Below are 19,711 nucleotides of genomic sequence, written 5' to 3'. Positions count from 1 at the left end.
CAGAGAGATTTCAGCAATTAATTAATGCATTGTTTATCAATAAAATATGAAGTGTAAATGAGAATTTTGCATAATGCTGAATAATAAGCTATTTGACAATGAAGCTGATTGTTGCAAAAACTCATTTTGTTCACCAATGTCCTTGGGCGGGGAAATCCGGCATCCTTTTCCAGTTAGGCCTATATGTGGCTAGATTCAGAACCAGACTCTACATTCATTCGATTGACTCACATTCCTCTCAAATAGCCTAGCAAGCCATCCAATTATCGTTAAGCAGGTGGCTTTGTTGGCAAAGCAGAGCCAACCACGTGCCTATGGGTCGGGAGTGGTGTGTGGGTCAGACTGGGATAGCAGATTTTAGTCCCTAAAGGATTTGTGAACCAGATGGGTTTTTACGACAATTGGCAATGGTTTCATGGTCATTATTACTGAGGCCATTTATTATTGAATATAAATTTCATCAGCTGCCATGGTGGGACCAAGTCTGGGCCTCTGGATTGCTAGCCCAGTAATATTACCACTATTCCACCGCCTCTCCACATCAGTGACCAAACAATTACCACCACCAAGAAATATTGGAGAGAACTTTGTACTACAATGATTCTATGAACTTGCATTGGGGTCAAATTTCATGCCCATATCAAGTTTCTTGCTCCAAGTGGGGATTTTCTCCAAACTGATGAATAACACTTCACACTCTATGTTCAGTATCAACAATTAGCATTCCTGGTTTATATATCAGAGGTTTATCGGAGAATAAAATGGCTTCTACATTGCTCCAAAAATGCACCTAAGCTTAAATCTTAAGAATATCTGCCATTCAGTAATATGAAATATTCATCTCGAACAGCAACAATTCATGATCTACTTCCTAGTGAGATTGTCAGTCAATTGTGCAAACATCTGATGAATCATTCCACATCTTGATCAGAAAATCTCTAGTCCCTGTAATCTAGACTTTAACATCCACAGTGTCATCAATAAGAGAAAACTTCATTTCATCGCATTAACGAGTTTTTACCAAGGATCCTTAGATTTAAGTAAGTTCTCAGATTTTTAAAACATCAACAGTGTTGTTTCAATTAACCATAGAAGAATCACTTCAGCCAGGGGCAGATATACAGTGAAATACACCGCACCATGGCTTGGTGTCCCAAATGACAGGGTGGCCCCAAAATGAATGAGTTTCAAAACATTCCCTCCTGTTAATTCTCAGACTCCAGCAGAATTTCCTTCTCCTGAACCCGACCACAAGATATCGGCAAAAGAATGCAAAGTCGCTGACTGTCAAAGTGAATTGACATTTCAAGCTTTCCAGCGCAGTCACATCGGACTGCTCGGTTGTTTGAGGAATGCAGTGATACTATTCAGCTGACCACAGACTTATTCATCCCTGCATTTGCCGCTGATGGGCTCGCTCCAGAGGAATCAGCCTATGATTGGCTGAATAGCCCCACTCACGTTTTTCAAACAGGAGGCTTGTTGGAAAGTGAAACAGCTCTCGGAGCTTGTGACCCTGTTTAACTTTTTTTCAATGAGAAATCTTGACTTACTGTTCCTCGATCTTGTCCGATGTTCCAGCCTCGAATACTTGAGGGCTGGAGGTTTGGGGCGAGAACTTGAAACTTTCATCCAATCGGGAATAAAGTAGAATCGAAAGCTAGCTTTGTTTGGAGACACTTGAAAGGTGAGCAAAAGTCACCCTGCTATCAGAGCCTCCTTTCCAAGGCGGCTGACAAAAGATGGAAGCAGAAGGTAAATCTCTGGCACTGTGTGGACTGCACAGCAAACAGGCTAAATAAATTCAAATCTGTATCTTCCCTCTGCTTGGGAATCAGGCTCTTCCACAAATTTAGTTCTGCTCATTGCAGGCTATTAATCTATAGCTGTGAGTGCACGGATCCGGTTTACACTGAGTGATCATTTACCACTGATCTAAAAGGGAGAGAGTAAAATTGCAGTCGTCCCATTGGAGAAATGCTCTTCTGCTTCAAATATCAGCCCTGATTTTCTGGCCAGTTGGCCACTGCTAGCCATTCATTCCACTTACATTTGCTCACAGACTTCCGATGGGCTTCTGCAAGGCAAATTGGTTATTGAAACCCAAAAGCAGGTGGTGTCTTCCACAGCCTGAAAAATACTCAGCAGTCTAAACCAGGAAGTAAGTCAATTATGTACAAAAATGGAAAAATAGATGGGATTGAAGAGATATAAAAGATTTGTTTTAAATCTCCAATAATAATTAAACTATGAAGGAATGAGACTACACATTTGCCATCAGAACCTGATTGTAAGATGGCAAGGACAGAGAGGCTAGAGTGGAAGTGGGTCAGATGGAGTGAGGTTCAGTCGTACAGACAGGTTAGAGATGTTCAGCAAAGCAATTCTGTAACCCACCTTTGGTCTCTCAGATGTTGGGAAAACCACATTGTGAGCAGCAAGCACAGTATACTGGCTGGGCGAAGTACAAGTCTCGCCAAGTGAGTACTCTGTCTCACCAGTGTGGTGTCTGCGTCTCTGAAAGGTAATAGCAGGAGGTGAAAGGACATGTGTTGTATCACCTGCAATCAAATGGGAAAGTGCTGCGGGGACTATTACAGCTATTCAACTTTCGTGTACTTCACTCTCCTATTCGAGAAACCAGACAAAGACTCTTGAGTTATAAACAAGGTGATTATTACAATGCTACAGCACATGCTTGTGGCATTTCAAGTGGGATGCCAGAGAGCAGTGACACAAGAATTGTATCAACATACTTTGGATTTGTTATAAGAAAATAGCATATACCAATTATTTGTTACTAGTTATCTATGTCCAATTATGACTATCAATTAGGTTTAAATGCATAGTATGTGAGAGGATTAATCAATTACAACAAGTGCATACTCACTTAATTATAATATACTAACTAACAAAGTCATTTCAGGATTACCCAATTGTGCGGTATACATCGACGATCTGGTAATTGTCAGCCAGACATGGACAGAACATTTGAAACATCTGATGGAGTTATTCAATCGACTTCAGGAGGCGAGTTTGGTGATAAACCTAGCCAAAAGTGAATTTGGAAAAGCCCAAGTCACTTTCCTTGAGTTTCCGATATCCTCGAGACGAAGGGAAATAATGCGATTTCTTTCCATGAGTGGATTTGATCGAACATTGGTGAAAAAGTTTTGTAGCGCGATTGCTCCACTGATGGACTTGCTGAAGAAACGTCAAAAATTTCAATGGACAGTGGACTTTCAACAGGCATTTGACTGCCTGAACGCTGTTATAACCAATTCTCCTGTGTTGGAGAAGTGCAAAGGACTCTGTGATCAGATTGAATTAAAGTATCTGACTTTAAAGAGAAATGCCGAGGCGTAGAGAAATGGACGGACCGTGAAGAGACCTCCTTGTTCAAAGAGACTGTTAATCGAGAAGGATTTCAGTTGAAGGAAGAAGAAAAAAAAAGAAATGGACTATATTATTATACCTGTTTGCATGTGTTGCTTTTTGAAACGAAAAAGTATATTTACTGTGTGCGTTTCTTAAAGGATGGGGGAAAGGTGAAAAATGAAACCATCTTGAAGTTGATGGTTTTGGTTTTTTTCTTGGGGGGAGGTGTCATGAGAATGTTGCTTTAAGAAATGGTTAGCTGCTCATGTTACTGCAGTGATATCAGAGTGTGGGTGGAGCTGAGCTCTGGTTCTGCTTTTTAGTTTCACTTTGGGTGTGTCTGTCTTTTTGTTTTTGTTTTTCAGTGTGTTGCAGCTGAAGTCAGCCAAAGCAGCTGTATTGTTGAGCTCTCTGCCATGAAGGACTATTTCTTAATCATTTGGTGAATTCAGAATTATAAATGTTTTCAGTATTGAATGTAAACCTTGATGTGCTTCTGTTTAAAGGTTTGTTAAGTCTTTTGGGTGTAAAAGGACAGCATACAGGTTACTTAGTGTTGTATTCTTTGGGCGTTGTATTTGATTTACTGGTTGCTAAGATATTCACTGTTTGTTTTAAAAAGGTTAATTTAAGTTCATAGAATAAACATTGTTTTGTTTTTAAAAATACTGGTCCATTTCTGCTGAACCATACCTGTGCAGTGCATCGTGTGCTCCCCATACCATAATCTATTAAAAGTTGTGGGTCAGGTGAACTCCATGATACACTTTGGGATTCTCTAAACCCTGACCCATAACTGTGCGAACGCGGCCGGAGAATCCTGCCCGTCGTCTCCTAATATTGATCATCAGCATCCATGATCAAGAATGTGCTTATCAATCATAATGGTCCCCCCCAAGGTGAAAATGTCTCCTGCAATAATAATTCTGTGTGATAATGACTTTTCCCCAATCAACTTCCAGGTCAAAAATGGTGAAAACATCCTACATTGTTCATTGCGATTATTGATAACAACCATCTTTCTTTCCTGGGGCCCCATCACCAGGGAGATGTGTCCTTGGGCATACTTCCTGTAGCTAACCTGTTCAGCTAAAGAGCTTGGGCTGAGTTCTCCGCCGTCGGGGTGCTGCATTTTGCCGGCAGCCCTGGGGTTTCCCGACGGCGTGGGGCTGCCCCACAATGGGAAACCCCATTGACAAGCCGACGAAACGGAGCATCCCACCGGCATGCTGAACCAGAAATCTGGCGCGGCAGGCCGAGAATCCAGCCCCTCGTGTGTGTAAAATACAGAAGAGTGTTTAACCCCTTCAGTACTTATTGGATAACTAAAGTCTTTTAAAACTAATAAGGTCCAAAAAAACACCCTTTCAGAAAGGAACAGGTGTTAGAGGTGATGGAGCAGTGGACCAGGAGGTCATGGTGGGAATGGTCACTTTAGAATACTGAAAGGAAATGGAGGGAAAGATGTGTTTGATGGTGGAATTGCAGTGAAGGTAGTAGAAATGACCGAGGATTATCCATCAAATAGAGACTTGTTCGGTGGATGATGATAGTAGAGCCCCTGTAATGATTATTAGAGGGAATTTTAAATATTCTTTACGTAGCTATGGATGCATTATTTACCATGGAGCTGTCTCAGGACACAAATCTTTTTGGCGCAATTAAGTTTCTGCTCAAATTGCATTATTAGATAACTACTTCTATCAGTATTTCGTTCTGAAAAAACGATCCCGCACTGTGGCATTATGTCTGAGGAGCTCTCTTTGAGAGAGTAAATCTGAAGGGATCTCAGAGAGAGCAGCTTAGAGAGAGTCACATTCATAAGTGCTCTGAGGGATCTCATGTGAGTGATCTGAGAGGGAGATGTGGTCTGAGGATTTCCATTCATTGAGTCCGTCTCCAGGATCTTATTGAGAAAGCAAATTTAAAAGTAGCTCGAGGGTTTGGGTCTAAAGTGTTCCCACAAAGTAATTGAGGGAAGCATATTTCATTTAAAGAGATTACTGATTTGAAAAAGCCAGCATGGGTTTGTGAAAGGCAAATCATGCTTAACAAATCTACTAGAGGTTTTTGAGGATGTAACAAGCAGAATAGATAAGAGAGAACCAGTGGATGTGGTGTATTTGACTTTCAGAAGGCTTTTGATAAGGTTCCTCATAAAAGATCAGCGGGCAAAATTAAAAGGCATGCAATGGGGTAATGTATTGGTATAGGGGTAATAGATCGGGAATTGGTTGACACACAGGAAGCAGAGCGTGGGAATAAATGGGTTTTTCCCAAATGTTAGGCAATGACTAGTGGGGTACCACATGGATCAGTGCTTAGCTAGCTTTTAACAATATATATAATGACCTGGCTGAGGGAATCAAATCTAACATTTCCAAGTTTGCAGAAGACACAAAACTGAGCAAAGTTGTGATTTGTGAGGAGGATACAAGATGATTTAGACAAGTTCATTGAGTGGGTAGATGCAGTACAACATGGCTAAAACTCGTCAATGAAAATGGAGTGGCAGGTGCAGCAAGCAATTAAGGAGGCAAATGGTACGTTGGCCTTCAGTGCAAGAGGATCTGAGGTCAGAAATAGGGATGTCTTACTGCAGTTATATAGGGCCTTGGTGAGACCACACCTGGAGTATTGCATGCAGTTTTGGTCTCCCTGCCTGACGAAGAGAGAGTGTAGCAGAGGTTCACTAAGCTGATACTGGGGCTGGCGGGACTGTCCTATGAGGGGAGATTGGTTCAACCTGGTTGGGGAATCTAGAACCAGGGGACACAATCTCGGGTTTGGGGTAGACCATTTAGGACTGAGATGAAGAAAGGTTTCTTCACTCAAAGGGTAGTGAACCTGTGGAATTCTCTACAACAAAGGCTGTGGAGATCAAATGACTGAATGTATTCAAGAAAGAGATAGTGGGCGAAATTCTCCTGAAACTGCGCGATGTCCGCCGACTGGCGCCCAAAACGGCGCAAATCAGACGGGCATCGTGCCGCCCCAAAGGAATGCTCCGCATCTTTGGTGGCCGAGCCCCAACATTGAGGGGATAGGTCAGCGCCGGACGAATTTCCGCCCCGCCAGCTGGCGGAAAAGGCCTTTGGTGCCCCGCCAGCTGGCGAGGAAATGACATCTCCGGGCAGCGCATGTGCAGGAGCGTCAGCGGCCGCTGACGGCATTCCCGCGCATGCGCAGTGGAGGGAGTCTCTTCCGCCTCCGCCATGGTGGAGACCGTGGCGGAGGCGGAAGGGAAAGAGTGCCCCCGCGGCACAGGCCCACCCGCGGATCGGTGGGCCCCGATCGCAGGCCAGGCCACCGTGGGAGCACCCCCCAGGGCCAGATTGGCCCGCGCCCCCCCCAGGACCCCGGAGCCCGCCCACGCCGCCTTGTCCCGCTGGTAAGGTAGGTGGTTTAATTTACGCCGGCGGGACAGGCATTTTAGCGGCGGGACTTCGGCCCATCCGGGCCGGAGAATCGAGCGGGGGGGCCCGCCAACCGGCGCGGCGCGATACCCGCCCCCACCGAATATCCGGTGGTGGAGACTTCAGCAACCAGCAGGGGCGGGATTCATGCCAGCCCCCGGCGATTCTCCGACCCGGCGGGGGGTCGGAGAATCTCACCCAATGTTTTAGATTTTAGTGGCATCGAGGGGTATGGGGAGAAAGCAGGATTATGGCATTGAGATAGTGGATCAGCCATGATCAAATTGAATGGTGGAGCAGGCTCGAAGGGCCAATTGGTCTACTCCTAGCTTCTGGTGTCAATATTTAGTATAGTTCTGGAATTATTGAGAAAGCAGGTCCAAACTGATTTTATGAAAACAAGCAGATGTAAGTAGATTAAAGGAGTTCATTTTGAGCGAGTAGGTTTGAGGGGATCACTTTAAGAAAATGAACCAAAGAAAAGGAAATATTGAATTGTGTTGGTTTGTTGCATATGGTAAAGATCATTTCCATGTTTGTTCGCCTCATGTCGCAATATTTACCATCTTTCGAACAAGAGGCAAGCTTGGATCTCAACAAGGTAATTATTCATACAGATATGTTTATACAAGAAGAAGCACTGATCAATTTGTTTATTTTATTGGCTTTGGCCTTCGCTGGGTGGGTGTGCCAAAAATGAAGCTGATCCCAGGGCTCCACTAACGGTAAATCCACTGCTGACTTCAGGGGGTACTCGAGAGCAGATGTCAGCTCCTGCCCTAAGGAAGTGGTGATGGGAATTTCTCTTGAATGACTGGTGTTTATTGTTATTGCTTGAAGGAAAGTGGTTTGTTAGTCCACTTAAAGTTGACCACATTGCTGGGACTGGTGTGGCACATAAACCAGACTTGGTGAGGGTGGTAACTTTCCTTCCCTGAAGGAAATCAGTGAACAAATTGGGTTTTTTAATGACAATCTGAAAGCTTCTATCATTCTTTTTGATAACAGCCTTTTTACTTCAAGACTATTTTTAAAAACCAAATTCAAATCTCCAACTGATATGACTGGATTTAAATTCTCATTCTCTGTCGAGACCTCAGGGTTACGAGCCCAGAAACATAAGCACAATGCAACAATATCTCCAATGTTTTTCCATCGTTTCATCAGAATAAAGTCCTGTATCTAGTGAGTTTCACACAACACTAGACACATGGCTTTGTTCTGCTAAAGTTATAAATAAACACGATTCCAGCTATGGTTTTATGTACATTAGTAAAAGTACCCTGAAGTGTTACAGAACAGAACTTCCACCATATTTATGTCTTTTTTAGATAGCCATATTGACGAGAGAATTATTTTCAAGCATTGCTTTGTGGGTTGTTCAAGCCAGACTAACCAAATTTGTGGTACCTCATCAATAAATTATGGATGGAGCAGCACGGTGGCGCAGTGGTTAGCACTGCTGCCTCACAGTGCCGAGGACCCGGGTTCGATCTCGGCCCTGGATCACTGTCCGTTTGGAGTTTACATATTCTCCCCTGTCTGCGTGGGTCTCACCCCCACAATCGAAAAAAATGTGCAGGATAGGTGGATTGGTCACGCTACATTGCCCCTTTATTGCAAAAAGAAATAATTGGTACTCTAAATTTATAAAGAAAAATAAATGATGGCAATACTTCTGATCATTTGATTCCACTAGGTATTTTAAAAAACTCACGTTGGACAATAATTTGAGTTAGGAACAATAAAACAAAAATTAAGTTATATTATACATGATGCACACAGCAATCCATATGTCCTCTTACTAATTTAGTGATCTAAATTATGAAACCATACTCTTCAAATACTGCTGAAATTGTTAATGTCATCACCTTTCACAGGCATCATACAGGTTCCATGGCCATTCAGCTGAGCATACCAATAGATTTGCAATAACTCAGCTGAACACTTAAGAGGTACCAGTCTGTACTCTGTCCACTCACAGAGAACACAAAAGGCCACAGTAAAAATCAATGTAGTATATAGCTGGGATTGGCAGCAATTTATAAATAAAAGCAAATTGATGGAAAAATAAAACTAGTCTTTAATAATTTCTCAATGTGCAGCCTGTTTTATTGCCCACTTGACACTTAATTCATCTCATGATCTGAATACCTAATGTTTTACAGGTCTGCAGAGTAAAAGGAAAATCCCATTACTGTTGAGTCCCAAGTTAAAGAGTAGGTTAGAGTGTTTGTAATATTAACTATTTCAATTTATGGTTAGGAGAACCAATTATTTCACTTTTGGTTTGAGCAGGTGTTAAAGGTTTATTACTGTACCTTTCTGAAAATTACTCACCTGTATTTTGATGGGCCAACTAAAGTTGCTGACATAAACGTAGAATGTGATATTTGGATTGTTGCGAAAATTAAACTTTTCATATGAAAAACCATCTCTGTACTCTTTAATGTTCATCTTTGAGATTATGGGTACTTCTTCTCCAGATATCGTTCCAGCTGCAAAGTGAGAATTGAGTGTTTTAATAAGCAAGAAGACCCCGCATCAATTTGCTTAATTGAATGAAGCATATGCAGCACAGTTAAACAGAAGTTTTTTTTTTACTGAGTTGAGGTTATGAATCAATTGGGCAAAATTCACTACAAGTGTCCTTTCAATACTTCTTTTATTCTATGAAGTCATATATTAATCACATGACCAATCTCCAAACCCAAACTACATAAGATGGCTCCCACAGGTCAATCTATTCTTTTAAATCAAGGTGCCTTGCAATGAGAGGCTACCATTATGTGCAAACAAATGAATAGTAAAATGAACAAATCCTTAAACTTTGCATCCAAGGAACAGATGGGAGGGAGTGTAACATGTGCTGTTGGGAAACCATGGGCTGGATTCTCTGCTCCCAACGGCGAAATTGCATTCGGCGACGGGGCGGAGAATTCCTTTTGGCGCCAAAATTGGGAGCAGCGCCGATTTTTCAAATCTCCGCCCCCTGAAAAGCAGCATACTCTGCCGATTATCAACCGCTTCAGGCCATTACCTGGGGCCTGCCCCACGATGCTCTGGCCCCGACCGGCCGAATTCCCGATGGCGTGGGATTCTCATGTTCCCAGCCGTACGCGAACCTCGCAAGGTGGCTGCAGACTCAGTCCAGGGCTGCCGCAGTCGGGGGAGGGCCAAGCGGCGGGCGGGGGGGAGGGGCTTAATTCGGGGCTGGGGTTTCTGTGAGCGGGCGGTCCAGGGCGCACGAGCGGCCGAGAGGGGGCACAACTTTGGTGGTCCAGGTCCGCGGGCTGAGTCTGCCATGGAGCACGGCGTGACTGCTGGAGGCTGCCGCCGCGCTCGTGCATGGCCCCTGAAGCAGAAGTTTTCTGGGCGTAAAAGACCACCGTTTTCATGCCGGCATGGGGACTTAGTCTCCAAAATGGGGAATCTAGCCTCACATCTTCAAGAGTTATATTTTCTTTTAAAATTGGAAGGTCATTGCATTATTTGGACACTTGGGAAAACTGACTTGGATTTTTTTTTAAAGGGCCATAAGTTTACCTTTCACTGTGAGCAAGCATTCCTTTACCAATAAATCACATGACCAGCATGGCACTTGAGGAGGAGAGCTTTTTGCTTGTTTGTGCTGTAATTATTTTAATAGTTGAGGGGGGGGGGGGGGGGGAACTGTTTTAAAGGCAAAGGTCCTGGTGATTTACTGGAAATCACCTGACAAAGATGAGCTTTATATCTTGAACTTGTTTTTTTGTACTCAGTTGGCCTTTGACCAAGAAGGAGCCCAACTCCCGCTCTCCTTGCCTTGCCTGAAAACCAGTCTGATTATCAGTATCCAGCTGGGCATCCTCATTCTCAGTGGAACTTGTCTGGATTTGAATTCTCAAGAGGCTGAAATGAGAGGAAGGTCCCCCAAGGTTTGATCTACCTTTCTTCTCCTCTACACTGATGCTTTGCTGATGCGAACCTCCAGCCATCTATTGGGACTAGCATTCCATCTTAAAACAGGGGAGCTCCAGATCAGCGACATCAACTTCCAGTGAACTTTATCCTTTGCATAGTCTTCTTTAACTGTCAATTTCTGCAGAAGCCCTAATTGTGTATGGTGTGTGTATGTGGTGTGTGCCTCTTGGGGTATTCAAACAGCAATAAGAACTCATCAAAAAAAATCTGTGACTACAAATTGCAACCTCATGACTCCTGAGAGTTCAGAACTCTTAGAGGGATACTGTCTGAGTGATTTTTTTGCAATAAATGGACTTACACTAGGTATGAAGAGGATAAACAAAATAATGTATCAACTCTGAATATGCCAGAACTGTCATGAATGGAAGCTGAAATGAGGCAGAGGTATATATATCTCTTTCAACCTATGGATAGCTTGAGGGGCAAAAAATATCTCTTGTTTTTCTTGCCATCCTGTTATAACATCTAATTATGGAAAAGCTGTACCTCGGGTGTAACAGAAGCACAGCATTATATACAGGTTGAGCAGGTCACCATACTGTATCAGACCTGTTTCTGAATTCCCTGCAGCTTGATCGAATAAAAAGAATCACACAACATAAACTTGCCATGAGAGGCAGCAGAATTTGTCACCTCCACTGGTCAGAGAGAGAAGTGGGCCAGAAGGTAAGTGGTATTGACCAAAAGGAATGGAGCGCTGCTCTATGAAATGATTATTTTTTGTGAGCAACTGCAACCTATAATTACAGCTGTTGTTATAGTTCTGTTACTGTTCAGTTAGATTTGGGTTCCAGCTTTTCACTGAATGCCAAATAAATGTGTTCATTTAGTTATCTCAAAAAACCTTTTCCGCACTGGTGCTTGCCTTGACTCTTCAGATGGAATTTCAACAACAGAAAATAAATCCTAGTTTTGCTTTTTGAACAAAAGTAACTGCTTGGGAGGATGCAAGCCAAAAAGCAATTAACTCTGTGACGTTATGAAGCACATCGTTCAAGGGTTTAATTGCCTTAAGAAGTTGCATGAAAAGCATGCTATCCAGATGTCAATATACCACAATTCCAAAGACCATGGCCCTGATTAAAAGCACCATAAACATTGCTAAATTATAAATCCATCTTTAAAAATCTATATATTTTTTGCTGGTCCACATGAAATATGGATTCAATGTAAATTATCAGGTAACTTCTGCCTTTGAACATTAAATGTAGCGTAAATGCCTGACCATGAAAAAATTATGCATGAACATTAATTAATTAAAGCTGTTGGATAGAAGGTATCTTAACTTGAATTATATTAATTCATAATGCTGCAGCTTCAGGAATGTTAATGCTGCCCCATTTGAAAAACAATTCAAACTGAAATGAACTGCAAAGCAATATAGTTAATTGAATTATGTACGTGAACACCACAGTCAATCAATAATTGAAAAAATGGGGACTTCCGGTTGCGTCTATGCGGAGGCAATGGAGACGTCAAAGTGGGGAGGTGGGGGCCTCGGTGTGGTCCCCGATTTGGGGGAACCACCGGTTTGTCCCGGGGAGGATGGATTAGAAAGATTGGGGACCTGTTTGTGGACGGGGAGTTCGCAAGCATGGGTGAGCTGGAGGAGAAATTTGGGCTCCCCCCGGGAACACCTTCAGAAAAAATGTAGGTAAGGACGTTTGTCTGGCAGGTGGTGCAGTTCCCACTGCTGCCGCCACGCGGGGTGCAGGACAGGGTGCTGTCGGAGGTGTGGGTTGGAGAGGGAAGGATCTCGGCAACGTATCAGGTGATGCAGGAGGAGGAGGAGGCCTCGGTGGAGGAGCTAAAGGGTAAGTGGGAGGAGGAGTTGGGTGAGGAGATTGATGAGGGGATGTGGGCGGATGTGGGAAGATGAACTCTTCCTCCTCTTGCGCGAGACTCAGCCTCATACAATTTAAGGTGCTGCATTGGACTCACATGACTGGGGCAAGGATATGCCGGTTCTTTGGGTGCGAGGACAGGAGTGCTAGGTGCACAGGCAGCCCAGCAAATCACACCCACATGTTCTGGGCCTGCCCAGCGCTGGAGGACTTTTGGAAGGGTGTAGCGGGGACGGTGTCGAGGGTGGTAGGTTCCAGGGTCAAGCCGGGCTGGGGGCTTGCATTATTTGGGGTGGCAGAGGAGCCGGGAGTGCAGGCGGCGAAAGCGGACGGTATTCTGGCCTTTGCGTCCCTGGTAGCCCGGCGAAGGATTCTTCTTCAGTGGAAGGATGCGAGGCCCCCAAGCATGGAATCCTGGATCAGCAATATGGCGGGGTTTATTAAGTTGGAGAGGGTGAAATTCGCCTTAAGGGGATCGGTACAAGGGTTCTTCAGTCGGTGGCAACCGTTCCTAGACTTCCTGGCAGAACGTTAGAAGATGGTAAGTAGCGGCAGCAACCCGGTAGGGGGGGGGGTTAATTTATTATTTATGTATATGGCGGGGGGGGTTTGTTCTTTACTTTCTGTATTTTGTTGTTGATATTTTGTGAAAATTTGAATAAAAATTATTTTTTAAAAAAGAATTGAAAAAATGTAGTCAATCTTTAAAAATACCTTAAATCTTCAGGTGAAGAAAGAGCTTTTTCTGCTTTAAAACACATTTCGCAGAAAACATCTGCAAATATTATATTCGTAAAATTTTTAATTTAAAAAAATAAAATCAAAACAATGACCAAAGCTAAAGAAGAGCTTAATTTCAAATATTTTGCAAACACATTGGGCGGGATTCTAACAGCCCAGGGCCGGGCCAGAGAATCGCCGCGACTGATGTGAATCACATCACGCCGCCCCGACGTCGGGACGCGCCGGCCGGGGGCTGCTCTATGGGCCCTCCCCCGGCGATTCTCCACCCAGGATGGGCCGAGCAGCCATAACAAAAAACCCGAGTCCCACTGGCGCCGTTCTAACCTGGCCTTACCCGGCGGGACCTTGGCATGGAAAGGTCCAGGGCGACCTGTGAGGCGGTGGGGGGGCAGGCGCCTCCGCTGTTGCCTGGCCCGCGATCGGGGCCCACCGATTGGCGGGCTGGACTCGGGCTGGGGGCCTCCTTTCTTCTGCGCCGGCCCCTGTAGTCCTACGCCATGTTGCATTGGGGCTGGCGCGGAGACGGGAGCCACCGCACATGCGCGCGTTGGCACCGGTCCATGCGCGGACCCCGGGGTGCCCAGTTGACGCCAAGATCGGCAGCTGGAGCGGCATGGGTCGCTCCAGTGTCGTGCTGGCCCCCTGTAGGGGCCAGAATTGCTGATCTTAAGGCCATGTTGACAGTGTCAACACTTAGCCTCAGGGTCAGAGAATCCCACCCATTAGCCCTGAATTATCCTGGACTGTTCATCAGAAAGCTAAATTGCACCAAATTTTAAGGCTTTAGACTAAATTCTTACTACGCATACAATTCCTTGATCATTTGGGCCACTCTCCAGTTACAGCTGATAAACTTCCACTTAAATAATTTGTTACTGTGCTGATATCTGCTGGTGTTTATATACCAGCACAAACTGATGAGATTCTCAGCATATTTTGAGTTAAGTTGTCATCAATGAGATCAACATAAAGACCACTACAAGTCGGATAAAGGAAGTTCCAATCTATAATAATGGAGGAAGGGTTAGCTCATTGGATAATGGTCTCCAAGGATTTGGCATTGCAAATATAGACCAGAAGAGCACCCAGTTCAATCACTGAATGCTATCAGTCAAGGTTGCAATAGGAGCCCTTACATTTTCTCTGTTTTCATGTGATAGAGGGGCATGGAGAGGAGAAACTCTTGCTATCCAGTAACCCCTTACCATTGTACCTGTAAATAGTGAGGACAGGATCATATTTAGGGGTGATGCGTTCCGCACACCGCCTCCTTATGCCAACAATATTAGTCAGGATTAGAAAATAATCCAGGCATAAAGCATATCCTACATACCTAATCGTCCCTGTGGAACCACCTCAAAGCATACAGTATTTCATTTCCAGAAAATGCAATTTCAGTGTCATTTTTAAATGGTTAATTTTTCCCAAAATCATTTTCAGAACAAAACTTTCACAGATGGTTTTGTATTTAGCATTGGGGTAACATATATACAAATTAGTTGACTGTACCTGTGATAGGCTCAGTCAGTTGTTAGCCACTTTGAATATTGTCACTTGGGCAAAAACATTTATGCCCTGCTGCATTGGCAGCAGAAGGTAAAAAAAAGGGTTAAACCGCATCTCCTTGACAAATTCCCAGTGAACCGTGTAAGATCACTGATTCAGGTCAAACTAAAATGAATACTCCATTAAACCTCATCTGTCCATCGGAATGCAACCACAGGAAAACAAAGAGCACGTGGTTAGGCAGGATAAACAATAAAAGGTGGCAAAACAGCATGATTATGCACAAATCAAACATGCATTAGGCCAACAGATCGGTGGGGTTACTGGGTTATGGGAATAGTGTTTAAGTAGGCAGCTCTTTCCAAGGGCTGGCAAACTCGATGGGCTGAATGGCCTCAGTAAATTGTATGATTCTCTAAACACGTTGAATTGCATACACAGTTGAAGTGAACATGGGCTGGGCTTAATTTTCTGTGCATAGCATCCAGCTAGATTGAAGAATGCAATCCAGCTCAGGTTATACATCTGACCCATTTAAACTCAGAACATACATCAATTTGCAGAAGATAACTGATGCACTAAGCGAACCAACCTAATTTAGAGTTTCACTATTTTGGAAGGTTAAGCTTTAAAAAAAAATAAACCCAGAGGGCTCTGAATCTTGAAGTCCGTTTACATTGTACCGTGGAAACAATAGATTCAGGTGTAACCTCTGGGCATCTGACAAAGACTAATTGAGTTGCTTTGCAAAAGATCAGTACAAAGTCTTGTTCTGATACGTACTTCGGCTAGACAATTCTTTGAAAAGACAAAGCTTCAACAGAAGGGTGGGTTTGACTATATGTTCTGCTATATTTCAGATATTATTGCTCCTGCTGAGCAACTGAAAATTGTTCAGTTGAAATTGCTATTAAAAAATCTTACCTGTTGATCCTATGGACCAAGTGACGTTTAAATTGAAGTTGTTTGACGCATTGATGGACAAATCAAGATCTTTATTTGTCTGCACAAAAAAAGTACAAGTTATTTAGTGAGATTATTAATACTAACACAAGAAATGTCATTACTGAAACAAACCTTTGTGTACCTGAGGAGAATCTTGTCATACAACATAAATAAATAAAAAAGTTTTCTCCAGGAACACAACAAAATCAGCAAGGACTATTTATATTATGCCTCAATTTTTACCTGACGCAACAACTGTAATTGGTAAATTCTATTGAAAAGCATCAACCTTTTTAAATATAAGATACCTAGAACAAACTTTCAAGTATATAGTCAGTTGAAGATTCACTTCTAAATTTGACAGTAATCATTTATGAATTGTATTTTTATGGCTTGTGACACATGGGGCGAAATTCTCCCCCAATGGCGCGATGTCCGCCGACTGGCGCCAAACACGGCGCCAATCAGACGGGCATCGCGCCGGCCCAAAGGTGCGGAATGCTCCGCATCTTTGGCGGCCTAGCCCCAACATTGAGGGGCTAGGCCGACGCCGGAGGGATTTCCGCCCCGCCAGCTGGCGGAAATGGCATTTGTTGCCCCGCCAGCTGGCGCGGAAATGCGGCGCATGCGCGGGAGCGTCAGCGGCCGCTGACAGTTTCCCGGCGCATGCGCGGGAGCGTCAGCGGCCGCTGTCAGTTTCCCGCGCATGCGCAGTGGGAAGAGTCTCTTCCGCCTCCGCCATGGTGGAGGCCGTAGCGGAGGCGGAAGTGAAAGAGTGCCCCCACGGCACAGGCCCGCCCGCGGATCGGTGGGCCCCGATCGCGGGCCAGGCCACCGTGGGGGCACCCCCCGGGGTCAGATCATCCCGCGTCCCCCCCAGGACTCCGGAGCCCGCCCACGCCGCCTGGTCCCGCCGGTAAATACCAGGTTTGATTTACGCCGGCGGGACAGGCATTTTCTGGGCGGGACTTCGGCCCATCCGGGCCGGAGAATCCAGCGGGGGGTCCCGCCCCCGCCCAATCTCCGGTACCAGAGACTTCGGCGGGGGCGGGATTCACGGCGGCCTACGGCCATTCTCCGACCCGGCGGGGGGGTCGGAGAATGACGCCCATGTTTTTCAGAGGCAGCAGTATTCTCCATATTTGAAATGAAAGCAAATCGTCATAGAATATAAATACTTTATATTATGCAAATAAGACAACCTTGTCGTTATCACAAAAAGGGCCAAGTTTTATTATGAACAGCACGAGGTGTGCACCATCCCCACAAAACTATTAGCTGCTCACATAATGGATTTAATTTACGCTAGAGCTGGGGTGTTCACCTCGAGCACAAAGACACCATGGGTAGGATTCTCCGACCCCCCCGCCGGGTCGGAGAATCGCAGAGGGGCGGCGTGAATCCTGCCAAATTCTCCGGCGCCGGGGATTTGGCAGGGATGGGAATCGCGCTGCGCCGGTCGGCGGCCGCTGGCAGCGGCCCCCCCCAGTGATTCTCCAGCCGCGATGCGCCGAGTGGCTGCCCGTTTACGGCCGGTCCTGCCGGCGTAAATTAGAGTGGGTACTTACCGGCAGGATCTGGCTCTGCGGGCGGCCTCCTTGGGTGCTCGGGGGGGGGGGGTGCGGGGAGATCTGCCACCATGGTGGCCTGGCCCGCTGCTGGGGCCCACCGATCCGCGGTCGGGCCTGTGCCGTGGGGGCACTCTGTTCCTCTGCGTCGGCCGCTGTAACAGTCCGCGCTGGCCAACATGGAGATGAACCCCCCTGCGCTTGCGCTGGATCACGCCAGCACATGCTGGCGCTCCCGCGCATGTGCCAATTCCACCGGCCGGTGGAGGCCCTTCGGCGCCGGTTGGCGTGGTGCCAAGCCCCTTGAGCGCCGGCCGGTGCGGCAAACCACTCCGACGCCAGCCTAGCCCCTGAAGGTGCGGAGGATTCCGCACCTCCGGGGCGGCCCGACGCCGGAGTGGTTCACGCCATTCCTTCGCACCGGAGTTGCCCGCCCCGCCAATTCCCGCAGAATCCCGTCACATAACATTTAGCATATCTTGAATGTGAGAGGCTCTGAAGGAGAGCAGTCATTTGAGGGAGGTGGTGATGATGAGAGAGAGATTCGAAGGAATCATTTTCTCATACTCTTCAACTTAATGCAAAGGGGTATCAATGATAGGAAAACTAGATCAGTTTAATACCATACTTTTGGAGTTGGAAATGGAAAGAACACAATTACTGACATTATATCCGCCCTGTAAATCAGGTCTATGCACGTCACCTGCTTGCAACTAGATGGCAAAGCCCCGGGGAATCGTTAGAAGATTTATACCGGGCGCTACTGGTGCTGGGCCGAAACTGTGGCTGCCCGCAAGTTTTGGCGAGCGAGCACACGGAACTTTTAATCAGGGATGCCTTTGTAGCAGGTATGAGCTCCTCAGATATCCGCTGAAGACTACTAGAAAAGGACACCCTGGGACTTAGAGAGGCACGGGCCCTGGCAGGGTCCATGGACGTTGACTACAAAAACGCGCAGTCCTATGCGTCCGACCGCATGGCGGCCCCCTGGGCTGCGTGGCACCTCGCAGAGGCATCCCCACAGACCTTCCCCCTGATCCCGCAGGCCTGCGCTACGAGACGGCCCGCTAACGCCGCCGGGCTCCGCTGTTTCTTCTGCGGGCAGGCGAATCATCCCCGCCCGCGTTGCCCGACCCACACCGCCGCCTGCAAAGGGTGCGGCAAGAAGGGCCACTTTGTGGGGGTCTGCCAGGCCCGCGCCGTGGCCGTGGTCTCCAGCGACTCCGGACTGCCGTGGCAACCCCCCCCTTCAGGCCCTGACCGGCCTGCGCTCACCGCCACCCCCCTATCCCAGGGCCACGTGCGACCCACGGGCGCTGCCATCTTGCCCCCCGGACACTACGCTGGACGGGTGGGCGCCGCCATTTTGTCCATCCCCGCCGCCATCTTGTTCATCGTCGGACACCATGTGCGACCCATGGGTGATGCCATCTTGGATGGGGCCCCAGGCCCCCAGCACGGCTGACTACACGCTGCCTGATCAGAACTCGCAACTGCTTCATCTGGCCTCGGTGACACTGGTCCAAAGTCGACTCCGGACACTCGCAACAGCTACAACGACAGTCTTCATCAACGGCCACAAGACGTCTTGCCTGACTGACTCTGGGAGCACGGAAAGCTTTGTTCACCCCGACCAGGTAAGGCACTGTTCACTTGTAACCCACCCAGTAAACCAAAGGATCTTCCTGGCCTCCGGGTCACACTCGGTGGAGATAAAGGGGTTCTGCCTAGCGAACCTCACTGTCCAAGGCAGGAAATTCTACAATTTCCGCCTGTATGTCCTGCCGCACCTCTGCGCGGCTACCCTCCTGGGGCTGGACTTCCAATGCAATTTGCAAAGCCTGACCTTTAAATTTGGCGGCCCTATAGCTCCCCTGACTGTCTGCGGCCTCGCGACCCTTAAGGTCGACCCGCCTTCCCTGTTTGCGAACCTCACCCCGGATTGCAAACCCGTCGCCACCAGGAGCAGGCGGTACAGTGCCCAGGACCGGACCTTCATCAGGTCAGAGGTCCAAAGGCTGCTGAGGGAAGGGGTCATCGAAGAGAGCAACAGTCCCTGGAGAGCACGAGTAGTGGTGGTAAAGACCGGGGAGAAACATAGGATGGTCATTGACTACAGCCAGACCATCAACAGGTTTACGCAGCTGGACGCGTACCCTCTCCCCCGTAAAGCCAACCTGGTAAACAGGATCGCCCAATACAAGGTCTTCGCCACGGTGGATCTCAAGTCCACCTACCACCAGCTACCCCTCCGTAATAGTGACCGCAAGTACACTGCCTTCGAAGCAGATGGGCGGCTCTATCGATTTTTAAGAGTTCCCTTTGGTGTCACTAATGGGGTCTC

The 19,711-nt window shown here is 46.6% G+C and overlaps 1 protein-coding gene across 1 annotated transcript in view; it reads right to left on the bottom strand.

The window, feature by feature from the left end:
- The window catches only part of atrnl1b (attractin-like 1b), a 1,392,850-nt gene that overhangs the window by 701,293 nt on the left and 671,846 nt on the right, over nucleotides 1-19,711 (bottom strand). Inside the window, exons 23-24 of the mRNA XM_072479459.1 lie at nucleotides 15,779-15,857; nucleotides 9,135-9,292 (exon numbers count right to left, since the gene is read on the bottom strand). Coding sequence (XP_072335560.1) covers nucleotides 9,135-9,292; nucleotides 15,779-15,857 — 237 coding nt within the window. The remainder of the gene's footprint in view (nucleotides 1-9,134; nucleotides 9,293-15,778; nucleotides 15,858-19,711) is intronic.

The sequence above is a fragment of the Scyliorhinus torazame genome, chromosome 16 (genome assembly GCF_047496885.1).
Source record: "Scyliorhinus torazame isolate Kashiwa2021f chromosome 16, sScyTor2.1, whole genome shotgun sequence".
Classification (NCBI taxonomy): Eukaryota; Metazoa; Chordata; class Chondrichthyes; order Carcharhiniformes; family Scyliorhinidae; genus Scyliorhinus; species Scyliorhinus torazame.
The sequence above is the reverse complement of the archived record's forward strand: the minus strand, read 5'-3'. Positions and strand labels throughout refer to the sequence as shown.